The 14,313-nt window shown below is 37.2% G+C and overlaps 2 protein-coding genes across 2 annotated transcripts; both read left to right on the top strand.

Annotated features, from left to right (window-relative positions):
• The first annotated feature begins 3,741 nt into the window (after positions 1 to 3,741).
• Positions 3,742 to 7,715, top strand: LOC136277246 (uncharacterized). The gene is made up of 4 exons (XM_066159007.1): positions 3,742 to 3,924; positions 5,521 to 5,609; positions 5,922 to 6,097; positions 6,661 to 7,715. Exons 2-4 carry the CDS (start codon positions 5,580 to 5,582, stop codon positions 7,157 to 7,159), a joined length of 705 nt encoding a protein of 234 aa, XP_066015104.1. The 5' UTR covers positions 3,742 to 3,924; positions 5,521 to 5,579; the 3' UTR covers positions 7,160 to 7,715.
• Positions 7,716 to 8,021: 306 nt separating this feature from the next.
• On the top strand, positions 8,022 to 12,115 carry LOC136277248 (uncharacterized). The gene is made up of 5 exons (XM_066159010.1): positions 8,022 to 8,130; positions 9,116 to 9,147; positions 9,839 to 10,019; positions 10,496 to 10,705; positions 11,219 to 12,115. The coding sequence occupies exons 1-5, from the start codon at positions 8,100 to 8,102 to the stop codon at positions 11,293 to 11,295; spliced, it is 531 nt and encodes a 176-aa protein (XP_066015107.1). The 5' UTR covers positions 8,022 to 8,099; the 3' UTR covers positions 11,296 to 12,115.
• The last annotated feature ends 2,198 nt before the right edge of the window (positions 12,116 to 14,313 follow it).

Raw genomic sequence — 14,313 nt, 5'->3', positions numbered from 1 at the left:
AAAATCTGTACAGACATCACACCAACCAACTCGCGCGCAAAGTAAGAAGACTATATTGAAGGCTTGAAATAATATTGCGATCGATTTTCATCAAGAAATGGGCCAGGAATATTCCACAATAGTGCAAATAATCGTGAAGGCGGATCGCAGAAAAGCGATTGCGTGACGCTCGGTAAGCTGTAAGACGACATGTTATTATATACCAGACGTGAAAACTCTTCAGATTCTTAGTCTGCATTTTGTACCCACTCTGCAGTCTATATTTTGTATCCGGTCTGCAGTCTGCTGTCTGCATTTTGTACTAACTGGTATCCGTGGCACCAATACAGTTTATTTTTGGTTACATTTATTCGCAAAACACACATAATCTACCACAAAATACCTGAGTGAGGTAATTCGACATTTTCGTTCTTTCCCACATTTATGTTCTTCTCTCCTTTTGTAAGAATGTAGACATCACTCACAATGTTTCAAGTAATCCACCCACCCTACAAAAAAGTAACTCTTGCATGCATAGCATGCCTATGTTTTGAAATAGGTGTATGCCCTTTGCCAGACTTGAGCGCACTATTTGAGTATACTAGTCCGACACCCGTAGTATCACTACACTTGATTCCAAGGATCCAGTACCATCCAGGTATCCCAGATATCCTGCGCAAAGGGTCTAGTTCATAGAAATTCTTGGATCGAATGGTACTTCCTCTTCAGCAATTTTTGGGACTTTCATCTGCTCACTTTTCTCACAAAGTTCTACCAGTTCAACCTTACGTTTTCCTTAGCTTTGAATGCCCCTTTATTTTAAGTATTCTTTTAACCAAGGAACTGGTTTACAGTGAAAACTGCTTGCAGCAGGGTGCGTTCGCAGAAATTTTTTTGGGATCACTTTCTGAAGGGAGTTACTACATCACGGGCGACGAGTGGGGGATGAAGAAAAGACCGAAATACGAGTGGCCAGCGTGGAAACAAATTTAGTACTTCATATAGAGACATATCAGTTATAGTTGCGGAAAACAACAGTGTTGTAAAGCCGAAATATCAACAGTATACTTTGCTAAATAAAATGTTAAGCAATTTTTCAAAAGTGTTGATGGCACATATATCTTTTACTGCTGTAATAAACAATAGAGGCATCGGAAAAGCCATCGGTGGCATCCGGAAAGGCACCAAGAAGAATTATACTTACGTTTTGTAACTTGCAAAAAACAATCGTATTGTAAAGCAGTAGTAGAGTAGTAAACACAAGCTCAAATTTTTAAAGGAGCAAAGAGAAAAACGTTTTGAGACTGACAGGTAAGTAAGTAAGTATTTTAGTGTTTTACAACCTAAATTTAGTGTTTCCCTTTGTAATTTTACAACGTACAGTAAATTGTCAAATCAATAACTCGAAAAGCTTTCAGCTAAAATTGAACTCTTTATTAATAACCTTATACTTTCTTGATCTGATATCTCAATTAGCGATAACACCAGAAATAATTTGCTTTTGTGGTATATACTATATGTATACCTAACTTGTTGAAGTACGTTGTCATGAAATAATGCACTTAGCAACAATTAATCTGATTACACAAAACTGAGTCAACGTTTAAATTGTTCCCTGGACTGCCTGGACATCTGAGGCAATTGATAATGCATTTTGGGAGTGGTAGGGATGCTTACTTCATAGTGGCTATGGCTGAACCTGTCCTTGAATTTGCCCTGTTGTTTGTAACAGATTTTCCATGCATTGTCTTATTTTTTTCAGGAAATTTTAGTCTGCAAGAAGAAAATTCTTTTACAGAAGAATCCTTTTCCTGTAACGTTTACAACTGTTGCTTACGTTTGCCATATTTCTGATATTTTTATCATAACAGAATTTTTCACAAAAATTATTTGACATTGAATTCTTATACAAATACTGCAAGGTCAAGCCTGCCCACGAACCTATCAAGGTGGTGTTGAAAACTACAGTAAGGTCTATTGAATATAGTTAAAGTACTAAATTTTACGTCATGACTTACTACTACAGAATATGGGGCTTTTTTATGATTAGGTACCAAACAAACAAAAAAATGCTTTCTTGGCTCATTTGCATCAAGCCACGCAACATAATTCACAAAGATTATTTGACATTGGATTCTCATACAAATACTGCAAGGTCATGCCTGCCCACCAACCCATCAAGCTGGTGTTAAAAACTGCAGTAAGGTCTATTGAATGTAGTTAGAGTACTAAATTTCACTTTGACTTAAAATTATAGAATATGGGGCTTTTTTTATGATTAGGTACAAAACAAAAGAAAAAAGCTTTCTTGGCTCATTTGGATCAAGGCACCTCATATAATGCAATCAATGTCTTGTTTTCTGTATCGCGAGTCATTGCTCAGTTGGAATTGATATTTAAATCTTAATTATAATCATTTAAATCCAACTGAATGTATTTCTTTCATTACTTTTCCACTGACTGCCAAACCAGCAAGCCTTGAAGCATTAAACTGTGGGGACTTTAAAAAAGGCCCTGTATTGTTTACATGTAGCTGCTTTGGGGAGGGGAGTGGTAAAGTTTCAAATTTGGTGAAGAGTATGTAACACAATAATAATAATGATAATAATGTTAATAATAATAATAATTCATTTTTTCCATCCTTTGTTGCAAACGCATCTGACCCAGAGTCATTATTGGAACATACCAGAATAGCCTTTTTATTAATGCAAGGCCTCAGTGGTGCACAGATATGATATGAAAATAATTTTCTCTTGTGTAAGGCATCAGTCAATTTAGGAATTACCAAGTGTAAAATTTCAAGTCAATATGGTCCAGAAACTACTCGTTTTTGTAGAGGGTGGAGCTGGGAGGGGTGGAGGGGTCGAAATTATTAGGTTTGCGTACCGTTTTCACTCTGCACTCTGAGCACTCATACATGCACACTTCAGATGGTTGCTCAACACAACAGCGTCAAAAAATAATCAAGCAAATAACTAAGACGTGCAAAGCTTCCACGGTTAATATAAATTTACCGCTATAAACAGTGAGAAGGCCTTACAAATTTTCCTCGTAGCTTCTTTAAAGGTACAACTTCCTATGACGTTCTAACAAGATTATCAAGTTGTCAAAAACATATTTTCATATGATTGATACCAACTGCTTTGTTAAGTCGAAATAAGGTTAATGTCAAGAATAAATAAGCGGATGACTACATCTACGACGAATTTTGTGTTCCGTTAAAAAAAGTACTTGGTTCAATTACGTAGTTCACCGAAAGGTTAATTTTGTTTGCCTGCTAGGATTTCTTTTAACATTGAATACATTTTCAAGACCTGTACTCGAAGAGGTTCACTTCTTGAGATTGTTCTGCAATCTAGCGAGTCCTTCGGAAAAACCTCACCGAGAGCAGAGCGAAGACACTATTCAGAAGCAAGTATTTCCTAGGTTTGAAATTCCCTTCGGTTCCATTTGACCGTGAGTAGTGTTTAGAATTCACGAAGAAAACGTATTTTAGCCAAAGGCAGAAGATTCGTATTTGAACGGAGCGCAGAGAGATAAGGTAATATTCTTTCCCGCAAAAATGACAAAAAATAGGGTTAATTGATAACTTCCCATTTGTTTTTTCTCGCACAAGTAACAAAAATGTTCCCTTCCCTGTCCCCATCCAATCGCACTTCAACCAGTCGGGGGAGGTGAGTGTAAAAATCATCAGAAGGCTTGGTTACCTAATTGAGCCTGGTGTCTAAGCTCCTTCCTTCAGAAAGTGGACCTAATTGGTCAGCATTAGATTCCATCCACCAAAACCACCTCGGTCGAGAGGGACTGAGATGGAATGATGGACAACTCATGACTTGTTATACTAAATGAAAATTGCGAAGCTACGACAACATGCCGACTTATCCCGATGATCTAAGTGTATTATTTGTTTGGGAAATTGCGTCAAAACGTTTTACTCAAGAAATGGTAAGTATTAATTTATTGTTCGATTGTAGAATTGTAAAACATTTGACGCAATTTTATGCAGATATTTCACGTATTTAAAAGGTGCCCAGGTGTTACGTAGTTTTGGTGGGAACATCCACCTCCAGGAGCCAATATATGATTGCTTGATAGAAAGCAGAAAATGCAGAATTGCATATATTTTCTCCTTTGTCAGCAGCATATGTTAGTGAAGAGTTCTTATAATTGTTAACTTCTAAACCATCTTCAATTTAGCTAAGATTGAACTGTTATCACGTTGGTCATAAAAGTATTCTGAGATCAATGTCATATGACCCATTCATGTGTGTATTTGACCTTTTGAATTAGGAAGCCATAGGTGACAGTAACACAAAGGTTGCAGATAAAAAGAAAATATTATGTACAGTACTTCTTCCGCATCTTTTCGTTTCCTTTTCTCTCCAGCTGTTCTATCTATGCCGTGCTGGCAATTGAACACTTTCCTTCCCAAAATTAGGAAAGGCACACCAGTAAAAAACTAATTTTTGCTCCATAAATATCTCATGCATCTTCCCAGAGTATTTTGTGACTTCTGTCCGAGGAGGTGAGTTAACCCGAATGATTCCATAATTGTAGTATCATCCAAGCCATGCCAAAGGACTTGAACTTGATAAACTAGTGAGAATGCACGATAGCGAGACATGACTCCTCCTTGATAGAGTGCTCAATTCAGACATGAAAGCAAAGCTTTATAATGCCAAAGAGCTATATCAATATAAATATATACCAGTGTTCCTGAAACCTTTGTCAGCTTTAAAGCAAGAAAACTTCGTCGTCAATATTGTTTCAAATTCCGCAATAAGTTTATGCGCCTCATCAACAGAATTAACGTATCCTAAATTATCCGCATGTCTACTATCAAGCAAAGGTTCGCGCTTTAAAATTCCCCCATGCTGTTTCTGTTTGTTCCTCAAGAATCATGAGATTTACAGCTTCGGATGTTCAGCTACATCACCGGCGGATTTCCGAGAATCTTCGGTTATATTTTGCAAGTCATTAAATATTCCATCTCAGTCCCTCTCGACCGAGGTGGTTTTGGTGGATGGAATCTAATGCTGACCCTAATTGAACGCTCGTAAACACTGAGAATCTGAGAGTATAAATCGTACCTTGTCAGCGGCAGTACTACATGTAAAACCCAGTTGGAAGAATAGCAATTTGAACGACATAGGCATCTCCTCACAAAGAACAGATTCGGGCAGTTATCATTTCCTTGTGACAGGAATTAAGATATTCCAAATCATCTGAAAACAGTCAGAAAACTGTTAGAAAATTTGTATACGATATGACGAGGAGGGACCTATCACCGCCGCAGTGCTATCGAGGCAATCAATGTTTCCTTCCATGTCTTGATAAAGAAAAAATCATAACAAAGTTCGAAATAAAAGATTTAATGAAATCATAATGTCATAATTCCACCTTTCAAGTAACTTATTATCCACATGCAAATCGCAACTTGTCACTTGAACGAAACTCCCCATGGTTAATATGTAATCCGGATTGCTTCATGACAGCGATTTCATCACCATTATTTTCCATACTTTTCTCCCGGATTTTTAGCACTTAGAGATCTTCAAGACAGTGAACTGTGGAGGACCAATACAAGACTCCAAAAGTGGATGAACACAACATGGCTTCCCGAAAGACAGGCAAGTGTATCCCTTGCATACATTATAATAATTGTAGAATTATCCCTTATAAATTATCCAGCAACAATTCAAGATTTTTGGCTTAAAAATTACACTCACATCTTATTATGTTCACTTAAAATCCTTGTCGCTCTGACTTTAAACATCAAACAGGCCATCTCCTTGGATGATGTCATTTTGGGCCATTAATCATTCAGCATGAGTCTGAGATGGGTCCAAGATGCTCTTACAAGGAGATCCACAAGATGAAAATCAGATTACATGCAGTTTATATTCATGAAGTTTACTTGGACACTTTGTTTCTATTGGCAGCGCTGGGTTTGGGTATACAGGAAGGACCGCTTCAATGTGAAAGTGAACACTACCAATGGTGTGGAAAGAAAGAATAGGACATATAAGCACCAATATCTTGCAGACAATAGAGACAAGACCTTAAGTGGTGTCATCACAGTTTTAGTGACACAATTTCTGCCAAATGAGTACAGAAGGTAAGGAATCAAAAGCTCATCTTGACCTTAGATCTCACTGTGTTATATATTGATATCACATAACTATGATTTTAGGCCTAAGGTGTTTTCAGAGAATGTAGATATATAAAAGTTTTTGTTCTACAAGTGAGAAGGATGTATAAAGGTGTCATGCTTACTCTGGGTCACACAAGGTGACCAAAGCATAACAAAAGCAACAACAACAATAGCACTGCAATCAACTGCAACTCATAATTTAGAATATTGTTTTATTTGTAATTTGTCTTCCTGCTCCCAATACTATTGAGTTCAAATAATAAAACTTATTTAAGCTTATTACCATTTAAATAGAAATCTCTCTAATGTTCTTGCAACTAAAACATGATACTTAAATTATGAAGATTGTATCATTTCTTCCAATACATATGCAAGTTTGACGTTATATAAAATCAACATAACTTCCCACTTGGCTATTTTATCAGATGAGTGCCACATTCCTTGTGTGGTATGAACTAGTCAGTAATAAAATACCAAGTCATACCTTCTGTTGATAACATCACCTGGATTATAATTTCCTTCCCTAGGTATGCTGAAAATAACATGCGTAACTCAAGTGCTTATCGCCAGTACAATTCACATCTTCCAAGGTGGTTACACAATCGACCAAGACAGTTTATTACCCACTGCAGTCAACACCTTACACATGCACAATCAATAACAAAAGAAGACATCGCTCAAGAAGGAGATGGCCAGTTCCTTGTTAAAAGCCAAAGTGACAATAAAATTTCATACCATGTGCACTTTGGTGATTGCAGCAACATGCCTTCCTGCACTTGTCCTGACTGGCAAAGACATCACTGGCCATGCAAGCATTTTGTGGCTATCTACAAACATTTTCCAGAATGGGGATGGGAAGCAATGTCTCCTTACTACAGTTCAAGCCCCTATTTCCAGATTGATCCGAATGTAGTTCCACCTTTATCTTCTGAGGGATGTTCCTCCACTGACTGTACCATAATGCAGGATTCAACCCAAAAAGAGAAAGAAAAAGGATCAACGGAATATAGCAGTAAATTTACATAAAGTACAAAGAGTCCTGTAGCACATGAAGATTCTCATGTAGAAACAAGTCATTTGTAGTTGCAGTAAGCCATCGTGGTACAAAACCCGAAATGTTACCAGCATACTTCGCTGAGTAGAAAGTTAAGCAATTTTTCAAAAGCGCCGACTGTAATTTTTTTTAAGTCCTGTAATAATGAAAATAATTCTTCTGTAAAAAATTTTTCTTCTAGCAGACTTAAATTTTCTGAAAAAAATAACATACAATGTATGGAAAAACTATCACAAACAACAGGGCAGATTCAAGGAAAGGTACAGCCATAGGCACTATGAAGCAAACATCCCCACCACTCCCAAAATGCATTATCAGTTGCCTCAGATGTCCAGGCTGCCCAGGGAACAATTTAAACATTAAATAAGTACAGTTTTGCGTATTCAGATTAATTACTGCAAGGTGCATTATTTTATGACAACGTACTTTAACAAGTTAGGTATATCATATATTTCATATCACAAAAGCAAATAATTTCTGGTGTTATCGCTAATTGGGATATCAGATCAAGAAAGAAGAAGGTTATTAATAAAGAGTTTAATTTTAGCTGAAGGTTTTTCGAGTTATTAATTTGACAATTCACTGTACGTTGTAAAATTACAAAGCAAAACACTAAATTTAGGTTGGAAAACACTAAAATACTTACTCACCTTCGGTCTAAAAACGTTTTTCACTTTACTGCTGTAAAAATTTGAGTTTGTGTTTCTTGTATACTCCAATGTGACTACATACGCTCTTGGCAAAAACTTTGAAAGGTCACGCAAGCAAGCAAAGGCCTGGGCACAAATTCAGTAGGCTTGGCTACTTAGTTGAGCCTGGTTTCTAAGTGATATTGCACCATTGCACCATTCGCCTTTGACGAGACATCTGTTTTTGTCGCATTTGTTGAAATTTATCATTTATTCATCGAATATGGCTAAATGTGGAGCTGAATCCCGTGATGGTGAGTCATTTTAATTTGCTTTTTTTCAATTGGCGTAGAACTTTTTCGAAAAAAAAACTACACTATTACATATTATCTTCAAACCTTTCACTGTTTATATGAACGAGGGAGGGGCGGTAAGTTTCTGAAGATGCTGTCTTACTGAGTCAGACGTTAGACGACGTGCTAACGCCCCAAATGTCAGCTTTTGAATTCTTTACGGTAGCCTATTTACGTATCAACTCATTTGATAAACTGAATTACCCTGTTTTTGCGAAGATAGTTCGATCGGAGTTACCGATGTGTCGATGAAATCTGTAATCCAATCCTCAAAACTCTGCAGAATAATAAATGCATAACCGAGGCGGTCCAGAAAATCAGTACAAATCCTTGGTTTATATTACGTTTGGCCCTGACCATTGTCAGGTTAAACATAATTTTTTTTGGACAACTTGTCTTTTTTCTTCCTTATTAATTTCATAACTGAACTTTGTACCTCAAACATGGATTCTTTGGCAGATTCCTAGATATACATCTGTTTAGACAATACAACCGGATAGAGTATTTCAAAAATCCAATAAAAGCTGACCTTCACGAGATTTTGCCTCAAGGGTTTTGAAAGTGGTGTGAATTTATAGTGCCAAGAATTTCTTTACGTAGCAAACGAAAGTGGACATGATGGGGATAACCAAGCCTCGTCACCAGATTCATTAGACTCATCACACGATGAAAACCAGGGTTATGTATGATCAATCGCTCCGACGAAGAGCTAACGTTCGAAACGTCAGCTTTTTTACCCTTTACGGTGGCTAATTTACGTTTTCAACCCAGTTGTTAACACTAAATTACCTGCTATACTCTCCCACCGACGCAGCACCACAGTTTCTTTAGAAACTTACCCCTTTATACATGAGACTGGTCGCTGTTGGTATATTATTTAAAATACATTGACTTTATTTTGTCCAGGTTTTTTCCCTAGACTAACAAACATTTTGTTTTTTTACAGTAAAGATGATTCCAAATAAGATTTCCATTCAGGTAAAGACTTTTGCTTTGTTGTGAATTTTTTGTTTTGTTTTGTGGTTGTTGTTGTTTTAGTATTTGTTTTTGCTTTTTTTTTTTTCATGATGATCAAAAGATCTGCGGGCTATTTAACTCTTTCACCCCTAAGAGTTACTATTGTCTAATCTCTCCTTACAATTTCGCCCTTGAATCAAACATGAAGGTCTTGAGAATAAAGGAAATGATCACCAACTTAAGGAACTCTTGATTGTTAGAGAAATTCTCCTTGCTGGTACCTCAGGAAATGTATAGAAAACATTATGGAGAATTTGCATACTGATGTTAAGGGTTAAGTGGTGTTCTATGTCTATGTGGTGTTCTATGTCTAGTGGATGTTATTACCGCCTTGTTGGTCATTTCCTGAATTATTGCTCCTGCTTTTGCGCGGTTGCGAAAAATTCTGTTAGCATTTAACGGGCAAATAACTTGCGAGTCTTTCAGTTTGATGGGTTTTTTTAATCAGGTACACATACTTTTTGACTAGGCACTGTATTGAAACAGCAGAAAGCATGGACAAATTGATCACTCTTTTTTTTTTTTTTTCTTTTAACGGAATGTGGCATGACAGGTCACTCTTTATAACATAATGTGACTCTAGCCTAGCGTGACCTATTTTATATCACTTAGCCTCCCAGATGCAGTCTTGACCATCCATTTTGTTTTTTAGGGGATATCAGGGGGTACAGCAGAATTCACCTTAATTTTACTCCAGGAGCTTCCTGGTGATCTCACACACGCTTCTGCACACTTTGCAAAAGATGGGAACTTTGACAAAGATGGGAACTTTGACGAGATGCATGTGGAACTCTTGAAAATAACTCCTTGCAATCTGATCGGCATTTTTCCATGTAAGTACACGTATCAAGCGTTTCTGTGTTTCCCCTTGCTACAAAACAGCTTTTGTCGTCATGCCTTTCATTCCACACCCTCCATAACTATATAAAAGGATCTATGTTGTGCCCCTAGTAACTTGTTTGAGAAAGATTAGATTATCAACTGTTTTTGCCAAAAAGATTTTGAAGACTCCTTTTTTTTTTAGAATCAAGTGTAGTATCCTGTTGCTAGCAGAGCTTATCTCAGATCCCGTGGTTTAATGCAACTGGGAGTATCACTACACCTCCTAAAAGGAATGCAGAGTAAAAAAATGCGAACGCTCGGCAATTTGCTTACTTTTTCCAGACTGTTCGCTGTTTCTCCAGGTCTTGAACCCAGACCTCTTAACGTGGGGTTGGGGTGTTAGGCCATGAGTCACTCAAATACTCCTCTGAAACATATCCGTTTTACATTATGTGTGACACAATATTTGTCCTATTTTGTGCTTCAGCTTCTTTAACATCTGGAAAATTCAGGGTAACAGTAACATCCTCAGATGGCTCATTCCTTGGAATAGCTTTCTTTAGCTGTTGGGACAATACTTCAAAAACATTGGGTCAACTGAAGCGCGATCCCAACCTGCAGGGTATTTTTTTGCAGCAATGCATCCAAAATATTGGAGCATTACCAGTTTCTTATGACGTTGCTGCTCCTGCTCCTGGTATGTTGTTATATTTTAATTGTAATGTAAACTTTTGAGACAAATTTTGTGTTATCACAAGATTACCCTCCAGCCGATAGGAGGGCCTCTTGTCTTCTGTACGCTCTCAGTAGGAATTTGCATTCCGCCAGGCTCTTCCTTGGGGCGTTCTTGCAAAACATTCTTGAGGGGCTTTCAAACAACCGCATTTGAAGAGAAGTTGGTGCTTTATACTGAAAGACTTTCATCCAATCTTTTTGCCCAAAGAATTCAAAGTATTGGATTTTGCCTCCCCTTGTCCTATTTGTTTTTTAACAGAAGTACACGTAAGTTAAGTCAATACTGGCAAAGAATGCTGCTCAAGATATCGAAAGAACTGCAAATATTTTAGAATCCTTTTTTTCTAGTATTATGCGTCAAGTTGGTTTATCCATCCATGCGCATTCTATATCACATAATGAAAGACTGGGAAGTTTTGCCTTAAGGGTTTTAAAAGTGGTGTGAATTTATAACGATAAGAATTTCTTTTTACAGGAGACGCAGCAAGCGAAAGTGGTTATGACGGGGACAACGAAGCCTCGTCATCTGACTCGGCAGACGATAGGAACTAAGTTAATTGTTCAATTTATGAGATATATTGGACTGGTGTTACTGAGTTAATTTAGGAGATATATTGGACTGGTTACTTCTGCTATGTTATTTAAGTAGTCTTATGTGTTGAGTTCATTCACCATCCATGTAAAGCCTTTCGCCATCAGTTTGGTCAGATTTGGTTTGATTTGAGGAATTATAACAGATTTTGATGCAATTTACTTATGAGAGCTTGAATCAAAACACAGGTTTCGAGGAAAACTAATGACCAATATGACGTGCGGGACATTACGTACCCCTCGTAAACGTAGGACCCGTAATATTTTCGAGAGGAAAAAAAACATATCATTACTGTCGAGCACAGAAGTTATATTGACTATGTAAAGGGTGGCATTTTGTTTTGATATGATGCAGGAGTACTTTTTGTTACTCTAGAGTAAGATTTTCAATAGACCACCGGTAACTGGTTAGAAACCCCTGCTCAAGGGAAGTGTAATTATTGGCTGTTGTCCTTCTACGTATGCTTTTTACTATCAGGCGAATTAAAAGGCTCCACCTGAGAGTGAAAGGTCGCATCTTTGACCTAAAAATATGAAGAAGAATAGAATGAAATCAAGGCATCCTTTTGTTTCCTGTGAATTTTCTAAGCTGATTTCATGTGGTTTTCAGTTAATTCATGAACGCGTCACGCGTTGTGTGACTCGGTGTTAAGTTACGAGAGGAACTGCACGTTATAAGGAATAGTATAGGAAACGAAGTATGGTCGATTTACAACGAAACATATTTCGAAATATGAACATTTTTCTCGTAAAATCAATAAAACTTACTTTTACTTACTTACTTTTTCTGCCGTTTTAAGCTTGCTTTACCATCACTGTTATTCACGTCATCTACTTTTATTACGTTGGTAAAATCTGTACAGACATCACACCAACCAACTCGCGCGCAAAGTAAGAAGACTATATTGAAGGCTTGAAATGATATTGCGATCGATTTTCATCAAGAAATGGGCCAGGAATATTCCACAATAGTGCAAATAATCGTGAAGGCGGATCGCAGAAAAGCGATTGCGTGACGCTCGGTAAGCTGTAAGACGACATGTTATTATATACCAGACGTGAAAACTCTTCAGATTCTTAGTCTGCATTTTGTACCCAGTCTGCAGTCTATATTTTGTATCCGGTCTGCAGTCTGCTGTCTGCATTTTGTACTAACAGGTATCCGTGGCACCAATACAGTTTATTTTTGGTTACATTTATTCGCAAAACACACATAATCTACCACAAAATACCTGTGAGTGAGGTAATTCGACATTTTCGTTCTTTCCCACATTAATATTCTTCTCTCCTTTTGTAAGAATGTAGACATCACTCACAATGTTTCAAGTAATCCACCCACCCTACAAAAAAGTAACTCTTGCATGCATAGCATGCCTATGTTTTGAAATAGGTGTATGCCCTTGGCCAGACTTGAGCGCACTATTTGAGTATACTAGTCCGACACCCGTAGTATCACTACACTTGATTCCAAGGATCCAGTACCATCCAGGTATCCCAGATACCCTGCGCACAGGGTCTAGTTCATAGAAATTCTTGGATCGAATGGTACTTCCTCTTCAGCAATTTTTGGGACTTTCATCTGCTCACTTTTCTCACAAAGTTCTACCAGTTCAACCTTACGTTTTCCTGAGCTTTGAATGCCCCTTTATTTTAAGTATTCTTTTAACCAAGGAACTGGTTTACAGTGAAAACTGCTTGCAGCAGGGTGCGTTCGCAGAAATTTTTTTGGGATCACTTTCTGAAGGGAGTTACTACATCACGGGCGACGAGTGGGGGATGAAGAAAAGACCGAAATACGAGTGGCCAGCGTGGAAACAAATTTAGTACTTCATATAGAGACATATCAGTTATAGTTGCGGAAAACAACAGTGTTGTAAAGCCGAAATATCAACAGTATACTTTGCTAAGTAAAATGTTAAGCAATTTTTCAAAAGTGTTGATGGCACATATATCTTTTACTGCTGTAATAAACAATAGAGGCATCGGAAAAGGCATCGGTGGCATCCGGAAAGGCACCAAGAAGAATTATACTTACGTTTTGTAACTTGCAAAAAACAATCGTATTGTAAAGCAGTAGTAGAGTAGTAAACACAAGCTCAAATTTTTAAAGGAGCAAAGAGAAAAACGTTTTGAGACTGACAGGTAAGTAAGCAAGTATTTTGTGTTTTACAACCTAAATTTAGTGTTTCCCTTTGTAATTTTACAACGTACAGTAAATTGTCAAATCAATAACTCGAAAAGCTTTCAGCTAAAATTGAACTCTTTACTAATAACCTTATACTTTCTTGATCTGATATCTCAATTAGCGATAACACCAGAAATCATTTGCTTTTGTGGTATATACTATATGTATACCTAACTTGTTGAAGTACGTTGTCATGAAATAATGCACTTAGCAACAATTAATCTGATTACACAAAACCGAGTCAACGTATAAATTGTTCCCTGGACTGCCTGGGCATCTGAGGCAACTGATAATGCATTTTAGGAGTGGTAGGGATGCTTACTTCATAGTGGCTATGGCTGTACCTGTCCTTGAATTTGCCCTGTTGTTTGTAACAGATTTTCCATGCATTGTTTGTTATTTTTTTCAGGAAATTTTAGTCTGCAAGAAGAAAATTCTTTTACAGAAGAATCCTTTTCCTGTAACGGGTACAACTGTTGCTTACGTTTGCCACATTTCTGATATTTTTATCATAACAGAATTTTTCACAAAAATTATTTGACATTGAATTCTTATACAAATACTGCAAGGTCAAGCCTGCCCACGAACCTATCAAGGTGGTGTTGAAAACTGCAGTAAGGTCTATTGAATATAGTTAAAGTACTAAATTTTACGTCATGACTTACTACTACAGAATATGGGGCTTTTTTATGATTAGGTACCAAACAAACAAAAAAATGCTTTCTTGGCTCATTTGCATCAAGCCACCCAACATAATTCACAAAGATTATTTGACATTGGATTCTCATACAAAT

This window comes from Pocillopora verrucosa, chromosome 12, assembly GCF_036669915.1.
Source record: "Pocillopora verrucosa isolate sample1 chromosome 12, ASM3666991v2, whole genome shotgun sequence".
NCBI classification, from domain to species: domain Eukaryota; kingdom Metazoa; phylum Cnidaria; class Anthozoa; order Scleractinia; family Pocilloporidae; genus Pocillopora; species Pocillopora verrucosa.
Note: the sequence above shows the minus strand (reverse complement) of the source record. Positions and strands in the feature narration are given on the sequence as shown.